Genomic DNA, 16997 nt, shown 5'->3' with positions numbered 1-16997 from the left:
TAAAATCACCAGGTATATTTATATATAACATATATATATATGTTAGTACCTGGAATTATTGTTGATCATTTCTTTCTCTTTCTCTTTCTCTTTCATCTTTTCTCTAATTTTGTCATAAAACAATAAAATAAAAAATAACAATAATAATAATTAAATATCAATTATGAATATATATATATATTGAAAAAAAAAGCATAAGTTAAATTAAAAATTATTGTAAAATAGGAAACAACAGGAGTACACGTGTTCAGAGACGTCCGGATGGGAGCACCGTCGAGTAGAGGATATAGTAATTACCCAAGAACGTCGACGAATCGGCGTGCCAGAGGTGGAGGAGGTGGTGGAGGTGGTGGTGGAGGAGGAGGTAGTAGACGTGGACGAGGAGGAGGAGGTGGTGGAAGAGGGGAAGAAGGGGTACCGGAGGGAAAACAAGAACAACAAGAAGAAGAAGAAATAGTCGTCGTTGTTGAAAAAGAAGAAGAGAAACGTGGTTTGACTTCTAGTAATATTATTGGTGTTATTGTTGTTGTTGTTGTTGTTAGTAATTTTAGTAATAATAGTAGTGAAGGTGAAATTAAAAAAAGTAGTAACAATAATTTACCGGAAACGGATATAAAAAGAAGAAGAATAAGAAAAATAATAACATGGCTAAAACTAGTACCGGTGTTTCTTACGGTGTTGTACCAGAGATGAGACATTCCAAGAGTGAAGATCTTCTTGGTGTCATACCAAATTCAAGATCAACTAGTCCAAGTATTGGATTACCAAGTACTGCATCAGAAGATGATTTGATAGCTGCCAGTGCATTGCATGAGGCTAGTGATCGTGATCGTGAAAGACATCATCGTCATCGGGTTAACGCTGTCATTGGTGATACCAGAAGATTGCCAACAACAACAACTAATATTTCATCTTCTTTACCATCATCATCATCATCATCATCATCAACATCTAACACTACTACTACACATAATTCAACACCAAATACTACTACACTGTTTGCTTCTAAGTTTGTTACTACACCTGCCGGACTTCTTACCGATCGTATCGATCCTGAAGACTCCATTCGTGATATCGTCACTGAGAATGATCTCTATAGGTATGTGTATATCATTTACTTACTTTTTTTTATTTAATTTATGTGTGTGTGTGTGTGTGTGGGATCGTGTGTATAATAAATGATATAGGATAAAATAAGACGAAACGATGACGTTATCTGTTTTGTCATTCTGATGTTATTTCAATCGATACATGTAAGCACCACAAGTATATCGATTACTATGTTCAATTTTAATTTTATATGTTAGTTTGTAATCGATTTATTTCTTTTTTTCTTTTTTTTACACCTCATTTAACCTAGTGATCATATTTTTTTCTATATACATATATAATACGAATGTGTGTGTATTTATTTGATTATTATTATTATTTGATTATTTTATACGTAAAATGAAATTAGAGTTTTTAACACTAGATGTACCATCATTTTTACTACACTAGTCAAAATGACTGGTGTATAAAAAAAAAAAATACTTTTTGAGGCTTCCAGTCTTTATTTACTCTTAAAAAATAACAAAATATGTTTAACAATAATAATTTTAATAAATAAATGGATTTATAGATATTTTTAAATAACAAAAAGTTTAATTATTTACAAAAATCAAATGTTACATGAAATAGAAATTTGGAATTAAAATGGCGCGACTAGTCAAAATGACTGGTCTGGTATATCTAGTGTTAATATTAAAAGAAAATAAATAATACTACATATTCGTGAAATATTAGTATTTATTCATATATATATATATATAAGTATAGGAGGACATATTTGATCGATTATGTTTCTTTTTATCTTTCGACTTTGAAATTAGGCTCGATGATTTCGATCGATTTTTCTTATCTTTTGTGTATTCTTTTTATATCAACATTCGAAAAAAAAAATAAACTTCTAATAAGGTTGCTTCACATTCATCGATGATTTCTATGTTGAATTTAATTCTATGTTCATTTTGTAATCGATTATTTGTTTGTTTGTTTTTTTTTTTAGACCTGATTTAACCTAATCGATCATTTTTAAAATGATTTTTTTCATATTATACAAATATATACGAGTATTATTGAATTATTAAATTGCAACATTAATATATTAATTTTAATTTAGCATTTAAACAAAAAGAATTTTCTTCTAATTTTTCTTTTGCGAGTTCCACCATTTTGTTTTTTGTTTTATTTTTTTTTCGTTACATCCTTTTGCTCACAGAGATAGAATAAAGCTCTCGGAAGTCATTTAACATTTCTGAAAGTGCTTGACACACAACGAAGCCCCCAACTCCGTTTTTAGTGTATGTGTATGTTTTGTGTGTGTGTGTGTGTGTGTGTATGTCCCCTTATATTTTTAGACGAAAATAATTTTGCCAGTTGGTTTCCTTTTAAGCATTATGTCGTTCAAAATTCGCGCGCTTTTTCTCAATAGAATATAATTAATGATTATTTATAATACATTTAACTCTTTTCAATTGCATTAATTATTTATTTTAGTAAAAAAAAAAAAATATGATTGATCAATCGAAGATTCGTAAATTTTGAACTTTATTTAAAAATAAGACAATTAATTAATAATTAATGAAAATATTTTTGTAATTATTTATCAACATATTATCTTTCTAACCTCATTATAATCATTTAGTTACGAAAGATCGAATCAATCGAAGATTGGTTAATTTTTGAAAATTATTTAGGAATCTTCTATTATAATTTTTTATTAATTAGAATGTTTTTATAAAATAATTAGAATATTCTCAATAGAATATTTATATAATTATTTATCTATACGGACGGGAACAATGGCGGGATTTGGTATTTGCGGTAATGAACTTTCGACTTCCTAATGTCAGTTAATAATATAATAATAATTTAACTTACCAACCACGCTAATCATTTAGTAATTAAAAATCGATATCAATTACAAAATACAATGTTTATGTAACTATTTATTATCTACATTCTATCTTTTTAACTGCTCTAATCATTTCGTAACTGAAAATCGATATCAATTAAATATTCATAAATTTTTAACGATATTTAAAAATTCTATTATAATTCATAATTTATAATAATATTTTTATATAATAATTAGAATATTCTGAATATAATATTTTTATAATTAATTATTCTCTACATTTTATATTTTTTTTTAACAACGTTAATCATTGAGTAACTAAAAATCGATATCAATTGAAGTTTCGTTAAATTTTAATGTTATTTACAAATTATATTATAATTAATTATCAACATTCTATCTTTTTAACTGCCCTAATCATTTCGTAACTAAAAATCGATATCAATTACAAAATACAATATTTTTGTAACTATTTATTATCTACATTCTATCTTTCTAACCACGCTAATCATTTCGTAACTAAAAATCGATATTAATTGAAAATTCCGAAATTTTGAACATTATTTAAAAATTCTATTTTACAATTAATTAAACAATTTTTTTTTTTATAAAATACGTATCAGAATAAAACAAATCAAATTTATATTCGAAGGATGTATGCTTTAATTAATGCAGAAATTGTTTGTTTAAAATCAGACAAATTTATCTTACTACAATTCTAAACATTTTTATCCAATCCTTTAATTAATCACAATTAATTAGGTTTATGATTTGATTAGGTTTGTGACGAGTTAAAAATAATTTTAATTCGAATAACCTCAAAAATGATTTAACTAATTATAATTCTTTTTTTAATATTATTTAAAGAAAACCATATGGAATACATTTTATATTTTTTTAATCTTAAATTTCTTATAGTTCATTATTATTACTATTATTATTATTATTCATCACGAGAAACACTCCTTAATAGAAATGATTCTACACGGAAATAGTATGGCGATCGTTAGAAAGGGATGTGAATTATTATTATTATTATACACACACGTTCATACGTAAGTCAAGTCGATAATAATAATTGATATCATTCAAAGGAAACTACTCTCTCTCTATTTCTCTCTCTCTCTCTCTCTCTCTCTCTTTTTCTTGATATTATTATACTGTGTTCGTTTTAAAGAATAAGAGACATGACGAGGAACAATGTTAATTCGTGCATGACCGTCATACGTAATCGTCATTCGCTTTTACATGAATAATTATATCGGTCAATATGCAAACTATATCAATTTTCTTATTTCTAATTTAAATAATAAAAAAAAAGAGAGAGAGAGAGTAAAATATTTAGAAAACTATAAATTATCCTATATATATTAGGTCGAGTCATAAGTAACTTCCGATGAGGCTATGTAGAATCTATTTTTCGTATTTACCTACTATAAGTCACTAAAACAAACGGATTTTCGATATCACTGTATAAATGAGAATTCAGTTAGTCTTCAGTCAACTTTGTTATGTAGTCAATGTTACATTTAACCATTTTTCTTAACCTCTCAAATGGATAGTAAAAAGTGCATATTCGACATGAAATGCTTTAGGAATTTAAACAAGGCAATTGCACTAAGGTGGCAACTGAAAAAATATACAGCGTATACGGTGCAGGACTGATGACTGATAGGACAGTCAGAAATTGGTTTGTAAAATTCCGTTCTGGAGATACGACCTTAAAAGACGAACCAAGTGCAGGATGTCTTTCCGACTTTGACGAACCTTTTAAAGGTAATATTGGAACAAAATTCAATAGATACGTCCAACAGATGCATAGAGTGCAAAAAAGAAAAAACTCCATGAAAAGTGTCCTGCACTTATCAGTCGCAGAAACGTTATTCTTTGTCTCATAACAAACGGAAGTTATTTATGACACGACCTTTTAAAATCCTAAATAACTTTGAACTATTTTTCATATTTATATCAAGGACAACAACGCGTGTGTATTCAATTCGAAATATGAATACTAACCAAATTATTGAGAGAATCGGCATGAGTTGAGCAAAGTCTGAGAGCGTTATTGTAACATTCTTCTGCTTTGACCACTTGTCCCTTCTCCTTAAGAGCATTCGCCAAATTGCAATAGGCATCTGGAAAGTTTGACTGTAGCTCAATGGCACGACAATAATTGTCAATCGCAAGATCAATGAGACTGCAATCAATAAATAAATTGTTTTAAACATCATTCACGTTCATCTTAACATTAAACATCATCAAAGTTCATTTTAACGTTAAAGATATCTTAAATGTTCATTTTAAGGTTAAAAGTATCATCAATGTTCATTTTAAGGTTAAAAATCATTATTATATATATACTAGCTGGCTCCCTCATGAATTATAGTGGTCCATGTGAACCAAAATATGATATTTCGTATAGATAAAGGTTAGGTTATGTTTAAATGTTTCGCGCAATCACCAAAATCTATGACCAACAGATGGCGCTGAACTTACCTGTATCTTTTTCTTTATTTTTTTTTTTTAAATTAATTAATTATTTTATAAATAAATTAATGTAATAAACATGTAGCTGCATGAGAATACAACGTAGTGTCAAAATTTCAAGACAATCGGTGAAGTATATTTTGGAAAAAATATTGTTGATCAATTCTAAGAATAAAAATTTTATGAAAAAAAAAAAGAAATAAAAAAAAAAAAACAAACGAAGAAAATGCAGAATTTATTTCTGTCGTCGAATAATATTTAAGGACAAAGAGAGAAACAAATAAAAAAAAAAAAAAAGAAGAAAAAACAAAATTTGCTGCTAACGTATAAAATCAGGGGAATTTGAAAATAAATATTGCACACGACTGCAAGAATTTTTATGACATTCAAGGATAAAAATAGTTAAAAATATATATGTGTGTGTACATATATACATAATATACATGCAACACACGTATAGAACAGAACATATGGATTCGTGGAATTATTCCACTCGTGTTTTCAAAAACCATGAACTTCGGAAAAAGATTCTTTTGAATTTAGCCGACATTATTTTTATCCACTGTTGTTATCATCCTCACGTTTTATTATTATTATTATTATTAATATTATCATTATTATTATTATTATTATTATTATTATACATGAATATTATACGTTCATTGAATCGATTTTTAATCACATTTGAGATAATTAAATAAAATAAATAAACAAAAAGAAAAGAAAAGAAAAGTCAAGTATTCTTCTTTTCTTCCTTTTTGTTTGTGTGGCCGTTTGTTTGTTTGTTTGTCTCTCTACTGTTTGTTTGTTTGTTTGTTTGTTTGATGATAGATTTCTTTTATTCTTTTCTTCTTTTTCTTTCTTTTCGTCTTTTACTTCTTCTTTGTTTATGGTCGACTTCTTTCTAATGTTTCACGTATTATAATTTTCTTTTGTTGTATGTGTTTCATATATACGTGTCATGTGTACTTATTTTAAGTAATTGTTTTCTTTTCTGATTCTTTATACAAAAGTCTACATCACACACACACACACACACACACACACACACACATTGTGTGTAAATACACATAATACATGTGCATAAATACACATATACAATCTTTCCTTTCTATTTATGGGGGTTCTTCTTTCAAGTGATACTTCATTGGTCAATATATAATCTGTAGTATAATAATTGGAAATCTAATGACACAGTTAATAATTTTTTTCCTTTTGGTTACTTTCTAGTAACTTATATTTATTCTAGGAATAAATAAATAGAAATTTCCATTTTATTGATATTTGTTCATTCTTATTTTATATTTGTATATGAATTATGTATTGTATATTAATATTGTATATATATATATATAATAAATAATATATATATTCAAGTATATGATAGACAAATATATTATATACATGTAATAAATAATTTTGTGTTAGATAAATATATATAAAAAATAAATAAATAAATATGCACTAATTTACTTTGTATTAAAGAAATATACGAGTAATGAATGAATAAATATAATAAATAATATAAATATAAAATAATAAATAAATAAATATATATATATATATATATATAATAAATAATTTTGTATGTAAGACCAATATATAGGGGAAATAAATATATATTATAAATAATATATACACATATTTAAATATATAATAAATAATTTTGTGTGCAAAAGAAATAAATAGGAAATAAATACATACATATATATATATATATATATATATATATATATATATATATATATATATATAATAAATAATACATAATAAATAATTTTGTAGATGGTAAGATTACATCAGATAGAACGAAGCACTATCTGTTACAAATAACCTCGATAAAAGTGTTGTATTTCTTATTGAAAGGTGATTACTTTACTATATATATATATATATAGTAGGTAGTTGTGAATAATCAAATATACACAACTACGTATTATATTATTAGTCTTACTTGAAAATCACGATCGTGACGGTGACTATTACTAATCCATACTACTACTATAACGATTACGACGAGACACGACTAGACAAAAAAAAAAAAAATGATAGAAAAATATATAATAGATGAGAAATGAGACATTCGTGTTCAGACGGTTGTTGTTTTTGTTGAAGCACGTACGCAAAGTTGTTGAGTTTAGTTTTCTAAGTGTTTTTCGAATAGAAACCGGAAGAAAACGATCGAATATAAAGAAAAAGAAGAAAAAAAAAGCTACCAAGAGAAAAGTTCTTTAATTTCAAGAGAGGAATACACAAGTGAAAGCGAAAGTTCAATCTCTTTCCAACGAGTGTAACAAAACGTGACGTATATTCCATATAAACTATTCTGTGTATATATACTCACGTATTATATATACACACAAACAATTTTCTTGAAAAATAAAAAAAAATAAAAGAAATAATTGGATGTATGTAAAAAAAAGTTTCCTTTTTTTTTTTTTTAATATTTTTTACAATATTTTTTATCATACAATACTTTGATCATTTTTTTGTTTAGTCATTGATAGGATGATTATTTGTATTCATTTATTTTTGTTTTTTTATATATGACATGGTTATTAAAGAGTAATATTTTAAAATTAATATTAAATAATACTGTAAAAATATATTGAATATAATAATAATATTGTTATTTATTATTTATTTAATATTTGATCATATTTTCAAATTATATTAAATAATATTTTAAATATATGAATCATAAATAATATTTTAAATATATTAAATATTAAATAATATTTTAAATATATTAAATATTAAATATTATTTTAAATATATTAGATATTAAATAATATTTTAAATATATAAAATAGTATTTTATAGGTTATTTTCTTCTTTTATTGGTCATACTTAGATCATCCTTGTTATTCTTGTTTATGATATATGATAGATGATTACTTATATTTAATTTCTTTTTTTTTTTTAAATAACGTAGTTATTTATATTTTGTTATTATTATTATATTAACTAATATTTTAAATATATTATATATTAAATAATATTTTGAATATATACAATAGTATTTTATAGAATATATTCTTTTCTACTATAGATCATACTTAGATCATCTTTGTTTAAACATCAATATAAGATGGTTACTCATATTCATTTATATTTTTATACACAACATATATATTAATAATATTTTAAATATATTAAATATTAAATAATATTTTTAATATATTAAATAGTATTTTATAGGTTATTTTCTTCTTTTATTGGTCATACTTAGATCATCCTTGTTATTCTTGTTTATGATATATGATAGATGATTACTTATATTTAATTGTTTTTTTTTTTTTTAAATAACGTAGTTATTTATATTTTGTTATTATTATTATATTAACTAATATTTTAAATATATTATATATTAAATAATATTTTGAATATATACAATAGTATTTTATAGAATATATTCTTTTCTACTATAGATCATACTTAGATCATCTTTGTTTAAACATCAATATAAGATGGTTACTCATATTCATTTATATTTTTATACACAACATATATATTAATAATATTTTAAATATATTAAATATTAAATAATATTTTTAATATATTAAATAGTATTTTATAGGTTATTTTCTTCTTTTATTGGTCATACTTAGATCATCCTTGTTATTCTTGTTTATGATATATGATAGATGATTACTTATATTTAATTGTTTTTTTTTTTTTTTTAAATAACGTAGTTATTTATATTTTGTTATTATTATTATATTAACTAATATTTTAAATATATTATATATTAAATAATATTTTGAATATATAAAATAGTATTTTATAGAATATATTCTTTTCTACTATAGATCATACTTAGATCATCTTTGTTTAAACATCAATATAAGATGGTTACTCATATTCATTTATATTTTTATACATAACATATATATTAATAATATTTTAAAATTATTATTAAATAATATTTTAAATATATTAAACATTAATATTTTCTAGAATATATTCTCTTCTATTATCGGTCATACTTATGTTAGATTATTCTTCTTTAGATATCTAAATCAATAATAACTCATACTCATTTACTTATACTCATTTATCATTTTATATTATTAATAATATTTTAAATATATTAAATATTATTTTCTAGAATATATTCTTTTATTCTATCAGTCATAATTTGATCATCTTTCTGTAGACATCAATATAACATTTACTTATTGGGATATCTGGCAGGGGCGTGGCGTTGCAATTCGACCTATCTACTCTAATTTCGAATTTAGCCACTAGATAGCGTATTCAAGTGCTAGAAATCCCACGTGGCGTAACAATTCGACCTATCTACTGTAATTTTGAATTTAACCACCAGATAGCGTATTCAAGTGCTAGAGATCCCAATATGGTTGTAAGTGACTGGTTTAAATGAATAATAGATAATTAAATGTTAACGAAATGCTTCTAAAAAAAAATATAGTTAAAATAATAAACAATAAGTGTTAAAGATAGGAAATAATAGAAAAGTAAAGGCAAATAAATAGAAAAACGTGCCGATGTAAATGGATATAAAGTGGCACGTGGCCATGAATAATACTGTAAACACAATTTTAGCCACAAAATTATTCTCCAGTTTTGGGATCTTTGGCAGGGGCGTAGCATAACAATTCGACCTATCTACTGTAATTGTGAATTTAGCCACCAGATAGCGTATTCAAATGCTAGAGATCCGAATACTCATTAATTTTTGTTAACGTAGTTATTTGTAATCAAAAAAAGAACACATTTCAAATAAGTTACAAGAAAACTAATTAAAGTTTGAAAATTCCTTTTTTTTTTTTTTTTGCTTTTACTTACATTATACTTGAACTCTTTAAAGAATCTTCCGTTCGCCATTTTTATTCTCATTAAATCTTCCATCATTTCTATCAAACTTTTGTAATTTTCTTTTTCTTTTTTCTTTTTCTTTCTCTCCATAATAAACTTATTTTTCGTGTTACTTCAATCTTTAATTATAAATCTTTGAGTGATACTTCAAAACTCGTCATTGTATCTATCAACATTAATGTTGAGTGAATAAATCGAAAGTGGACATCACATCGTATCGAAGAAACGAGAAAAATCGTAATCGATTACTCGAAATAAAATGGATCGTTCAAAAACGTAAGCTTTTGTTTACCTTTTTCATGCTTATTTAATCCATATTTAATTATTATTTAAACAAACAAAAACCAATGACGTCGATAATGTAGATATTTTTCTTATCATAAAATTCGAAAAAAATTTTAAATACCCCGCTACACAATTAACGTCATCTTTTACATTTAATGGCGCGAAATTTGAATTGTTTTGTTTACAAACCTTACTAAATATATTTTATATCCTTTATTTATATTTTTGTCATTTATATTTTTACAGGTTCGTACTTTTTAAACGACATTACGACAAGTACGTGGCCCTTGCTGCAAAATACGAGGAAGCAAAGGGTATTGCTTATTACCTGGAAGAACGTTACCATGAGGTTAAGGTAAGTTTTTTGTAATTTAAAAATAGAAAAAAATATTATTATCATTATTATTATTATTATTATTGTTATTATTATAAATAAAAATAAAATAGAGAAAACCACAGATCATCATAATCATCATCGTCATCAACTTCCTGTTTTTTCTTTTTTTTTTTTTTTTTTTTTTTTAATTAACCACAGAAATGATATCTGATTTCTCAAAAAAAAAAAAAAAAAGTGTAAGGAAACTACGTTCTTCTCTTACATGTATATTCACACCTTAACATTTTTATATGTATGTGTTTATTTGTGTATATGTTTTGTAAGAAAAAGGACACTCTGTTGTATATATTAATAATAATACAACACACACACACACATACACACATGCATATATAGTGTCCTTTTTACGTATATTTTTTTTCATTGTCCAGAAGCAACTTTCGAGACTTTCATTTCTCCTTTGTAATACGATATCGGTTTAGTCAAAGCAAAAGTAAGAAGTTGGGGTTCGTCTCTTCGTTTTCTTTTATATTTTTCTTTTTTTTTTTATGAGAAGTAGTAGTAGTAGTAATAGTTGTAGTAGTAGTACTCTTGAAATCGATAAAGGCCACCAACTTTCCGTGAAAGTAGTTTCCTTTCTCACAAGGAATCACTATGATGCTTACTTATGATGCCTTTGCTACTTTTATCCGTTTATAACTAGTATTATATTATATTATTATTTGTTATTAATTATTACTTTAATTTTATTGTAATTTCTGTTTTGCATTTTTTTTCTTTTTTTTCAATATCTTTTTTTCTTTTTTTGCTTAATATTATTTGTATCTTTATTGTTATTGTATTGTGAGTTTATTTTTTTTTTTTAAATTATTTTATTTTATTTATTTATTTTTTTTCAGAATTTATGAATATTAATAATTGTTTTATTTAAATAACTGTATTATTATATATTATTTGTGTTTAGTTGTTCATTTATGAATTATTTTATTTATTTTATATTTTAAAATTTTTGAATATTAATAATTGTTTGCTATAATTTTTAAGTTACTAATTCTCATTATAGATTATATAATTAAAATTACAAAAATATAATATGATAAAGTTACTTAAGTTAATATATTACTAACAATCTTAATATATATATAAATTACGTGTCACGATGTTTGTCCGCAATGGACTCCTAAACTACTGAACCGATTTTAATAAAATTTTGCACACTGTGTACAGTTTCATTCAACTTGAAAGATAGAATAGTTTAAATTTCAATTTATAATCGCAATATTATTTTATTGCGAATTATTCGTTCATTAACAAAGAGTCATGATTATCTCTGTTAGTTCGATAAGATTCTAACAGATGGCGGTATAAGGTAATTCGTTGACTTAAAGACGTGTGTATCGGACTGATTGTGAGCTACAGCAACATGTAATGGGGCACCCCTAGTTTATAATAAAAAATGTTGTTAAGGATTTATTATTAATAATTATATTATATATTATTTATCTCTAATTATTACTTCAATTATTATTATAATTAACTAATTATTATTATTATTATTATTATTGATTATTGAATTATGAGTTTATTTGTGAATTATTTTATTTCTTTTCTTTTTTCATATTTTATGAATAATAATAATTATTTGATATAAATTTCAAGTTACAAATTATTATTATTATTATTATTATAGTAAAATAATTTGTTATGAGAAATTTTAAGAATTTGTTATAAATAATATAAAACCATTGTATTATTATATAATTACAATATGGTTAGGATTAGGTATTTTACTAATGAATTGATAAATTATTTATGAGAATATTAATTAATGAACGTTGTGAAATGAATATTCATTAAATAATATGAAATATTGATCTAACAACGACGTTCTCAATTTGTTAATTAAACATTTGTTAGCACACACATAAACCTTATATACACAATTTTAATTAAGATTGGGTATATAAAAAGAAGATATACATATATATATATAGATGAGTAATCCCAGAAATCACGAAACCAACAACACAACAGCTTCCTCTTTTACAATCGTGTGAAAGTGCAGCAAGGAAGAAGAAGAAGAAGAAATAAAAAAAAAGAAAGAAAGAAAGAAAGAAAAAAAGAATCAGAGAATAAAGAATATAGCTCGGAGGTTTGGATAAAACTACCTACTTCCTGGAATTATCGGTGTTCCTCGTGAAAGTAAAAGATTTCGACTAGACCGAGTGGATTTCAACGTTCACACGCAAAAAAAATGAGATCGTTCGTTCGTTCGTGCGTTCGTTGAGTCATTCATTTCTTTCATTTCTTTCATTTCATTCATTTCATTCATTCATTCATTCATTCATTTACATTCGTTCGTGTTCGTTTGTTTGTTCTTTCGTTATTACTTTGATAACGTTGCATGCATTACAGTTATCTTGTTATATACCTGGTTGCTTCATTATCTTTGTTTAGAGTTTTAATTATTGTATATATATATATATATATATATATATATATATATATATATATATATATATCGTGTAAATATATGAATAAATGTTGTCTCTACAATTTTAATTTATAAATAGAATAACTTAGTAATTAATATAATAGAATATAACATAATATAATAAATATTAATTAACAAAATCATTTAATCAAAATAATGTTTCGACATTTAAGGAAGTAAAGAAAAATTAATTAGAATTTTTATTAATCTTAATATATATATAAATTACGTGTCACGTTGTTTGTCTGCAATGGGCTCCTAAACTACTTGACTGATTTCAATAAAATTTTACACACTGTGTGCAGTTTCATCTAAATTGAAAGATAGGATAGTTTAAATTTCAATTTATAATCGTAATATTATTTTATCATTTTTTGTTTGTTTGTAATACTAGTTATAAGATATATATATATATATATATATATATATATATATATATATATATATATATATATATATATATATTTAGAAGATGGTAAAGAATAATTGAAATCTGAGACTTGTACCGGTTGGTGAAATCCAATGAAGCCGCACAATATTACTTGCAGTCAGTCAGTCAGGTCGTTGTTGTGATACTCACCCTGTATATATATCTTGCAATTAGTGAAATGTATCCATAATTATGAAAGCAGTTTAACAATAAGTCAATTATTTCATATCACATTATTTCTAAATTAAAATAATTTATTGTAATTGTCAAAAATGAACCGTTTCATAAAGTTTATTATAATTCAATGTTATATAGAATTCATTATAGTATTCAAATGTAATCTTTTAAGTATCACGAAACAAGAGATAAATAATTTACAATTAGATCACTTTCGTAATTATGGGCACAAATACAAGATAACCACAGAAAAATGATTCAAATATATAATATTTAATTAACGTTTGAATAATTTTAAAAGAAACGTCTATTTTTTATATATACTATCAAAATTGTTGAGACACTTTGTATATACTATTTAATACTCTATACATATACTTTTTTTTTTTTTTTTTTTTTATATAAACAATTTTAATCTCTAAAGAGAGATTATTTTGTGTAGTTTATTGAAAAAAGAAGATATACAAATACATTACTTTATAATCGCATGCCTACAAGTTAAGATTACAGTCTTCGAGGTAATTACAGAAACTATTACAAATATACCTTGTAGGAGAATGGAGCAAAACAAAAGATGCTAGAGGTTGGGCTAGTTTAACTTTGTGAAGCCTCTTTTTAAACTTTTTTCGTTGTTCCTCATGCAGAGGACACTGCCAAAGTATGTGGTCAAGAGTTTGTTGTTGGTAACCACAATTACAAGACGGATCATTAGTGACATTGATTTTTATTAACGATGCATTTAAACTATAATGGCCAAATCTACATCTGTTAATTGTAGCTATAAATTAACGTGGTAATTTTTTATTTTTGAACCAAAGTTTAGCTTTAGTGTTATGATACTTTTGGAAAAATTCAAAACCTTTTGTACGTCCTTCTTCAATAATTATGTTATTAGTGGCCGTAAAAGCTTTTTTTTTTTGCTAGTTCTTTGAAGTCAGTATACGGAATTTTAACATGAGTTGAGAAGGGTTTTCCAGATACTAATTTAGCTTTAGCATCAGCTTCTTCATTACCTTTGATACCTATATGGGACGGTACCCAGACAAGCTTAATTTTACAATTTTCATTGCGCTTTTTGTTTAATGCAAGGATTTTCTTTTTGATTTCGTATATATAAGGGTTTGTATGTACACTATTTTTACAATTTTTTAATGAAACTAAAGTGCTTAAAGAATCAGTAAAAATTAAAAAGTTACAGTGTGGACGATTCAAAGTAATGTCGATTGCATTCGATAAGGCTATGCTATACATATACTTATATGTATAGAGCATATATAATATATACTTATCTACATAGATATCGACATATATGTATATATGTATATATAATCTTTGTTAGATAAGAATTTACAGAGACACTTATCTATTTATCTAATTTAGTTGTCTTTAGTTTAATGCGTCATGTATTAATTATAAAATAAATAGTAAATGACACATACGTGTTTTTTCAATCTAATCGCGCGTAACATAAGAGTTTTTACGTAATTTTTATTTCAACGTTATACGTCATTAGCTATAAAAAAAAAAAAACAAAAAAAAAATATATATAACAAAAAAAAGACAAAGAAATCAATTGATTCCAATCGATAAATTCTAATCTTATATTTCATATAATATAATACGAGAAATAAAATATTATTAAGTATGTTCATCTATGGATCACTATTTTTTTTTCTTTTTCTAATAATACGTTAAATTTTATATTTGCATATTTATATTAATAGCGTGAAATTACAAAAAAAAAATAAAAAAAGAAGAAAAAAAAATGTCTTAAGCTTATTCTAGAAAGATAGTTAAACAAACGAAGCGTAGTATTTTAAATAAAGAGATGCAAATTTGCATATACGATATGTAAAACAAGATAATGCAAGCGGATGAGAATTCTTTCAAATATAAACTTATATAAAAAAAATAAAATAATATGTACATATATATATATATATATATATATATATATATAAGAATAAAAATAATATAAAAAATATAACAATATAATTAATGTAATAATGTTAAATAATTAAATAATAATAGTATTCATACAATAAAAGATGATAATATACTTTATATAAATATTATTAATTTATTATATTTAATATATTACTATTATTATATATTTAAATTATTATAATTATAATTATATTAATATATAATATAATAAATTAATTAATATAAAAATATTATAAATAATTAAATAATAATAATAATATTCAAATATATATATATATAATGCTGATATATTATATATTATTATAATTATACTATGTTGATAATAAAAATAATATATACAATTTAATAATATAAATAATATAATATTAAAATAATAATATTATTCACAATATGTATATTATAATGGTAATTTAATATATATTAATATAATTATACAATTTATTAATATATAATATAATAATATTAAATAATAAAATAATAATAGTATTTATAACATAAATAATGATGTAATATATTATATATTAATATAACTATAATATGGTAATAATAATATAATAATATTAAAAGATAGATATATATATATATATATATAAATACATTATAGGTTATGTTAAAAGTGTCTCTAAATAATTTTCAAAATCTAGTAAAGTTTTTATATAATATAAATATATAAATAATTTTGAAATATTAAATAATAAAATAATAATAGTATTTATAACATAAATAATGATAATATATTATATATTATCATAACTATACTATAATATATATATACTATATAACTATATAACTATACTATAATATATATATATATAGAAATATTATAATATAATAATTAAAATAATAATATTAAATAATTAAATAATAATAGTATTCGTAATATGTATATTATAATGGTAATATAATATAATGTAAAATTATAATATACTAATATATAATATAATAATGTTAAATAATTAAATAATAGCAGTATAATATATATAATGATGATATATTATAATACGTTAATAATAAAAATAATATATACAGTATAATAATATAATTAAAATAATAATATTAAATAATAACATAATAATAGTATTCATATTATAACATGTAT

At 23.1% G+C, this 16997-nt stretch overlaps 1 protein-coding gene and 1 long non-coding RNA gene across 6 annotated transcripts in view; one reads left to right on the top strand and one right to left on the bottom strand.

The window, feature by feature from the left end:
• Nucleotides 1-16997, top strand: part of LOC107071786 (uncharacterized) — a 32489-nt gene that overhangs the window by 3353 nt on the left and 12139 nt on the right. For all 5 annotated transcript variants that reach the window (XM_089176654.1, XM_089176652.1, XM_089176657.1 and 2 more), the window contains 2 exons: nucleotides 226-1099; nucleotides 10760-10868. In XM_089176654.1, coding sequence (XP_089032780.1) covers nucleotides 645-1099; nucleotides 10760-10868 — 564 coding nt within the window. In that variant the 5' untranslated portion in view covers nucleotides 226-644. The remainder of the gene's footprint in view (nucleotides 1-225; nucleotides 1100-10759; nucleotides 10869-16997) is intronic.
• Nucleotides 3691-16997, bottom strand: part of LOC149031128 (uncharacterized) — a 30854-nt gene continuing 17547 nt past the window's right edge. The window contains exon 3 of the long non-coding RNA XR_016178006.1: nucleotides 3691-5096. This is a non-coding gene — a long non-coding RNA (uncharacterized LOC149031128). The remainder of the gene's footprint in view (nucleotides 5097-16997) is intronic.

This window comes from Polistes dominula, unplaced genomic scaffold, assembly GCF_049000335.1.
Source record: "Polistes dominula isolate Pdom_NZ unplaced genomic scaffold, Pdom_raw_medaka contig_80, whole genome shotgun sequence".
NCBI classification, from domain to species: domain Eukaryota; kingdom Metazoa; phylum Arthropoda; class Insecta; order Hymenoptera; family Vespidae; genus Polistes; species Polistes dominula.
This window is presented reverse-complemented; position numbering and strand designations above follow the sequence as displayed.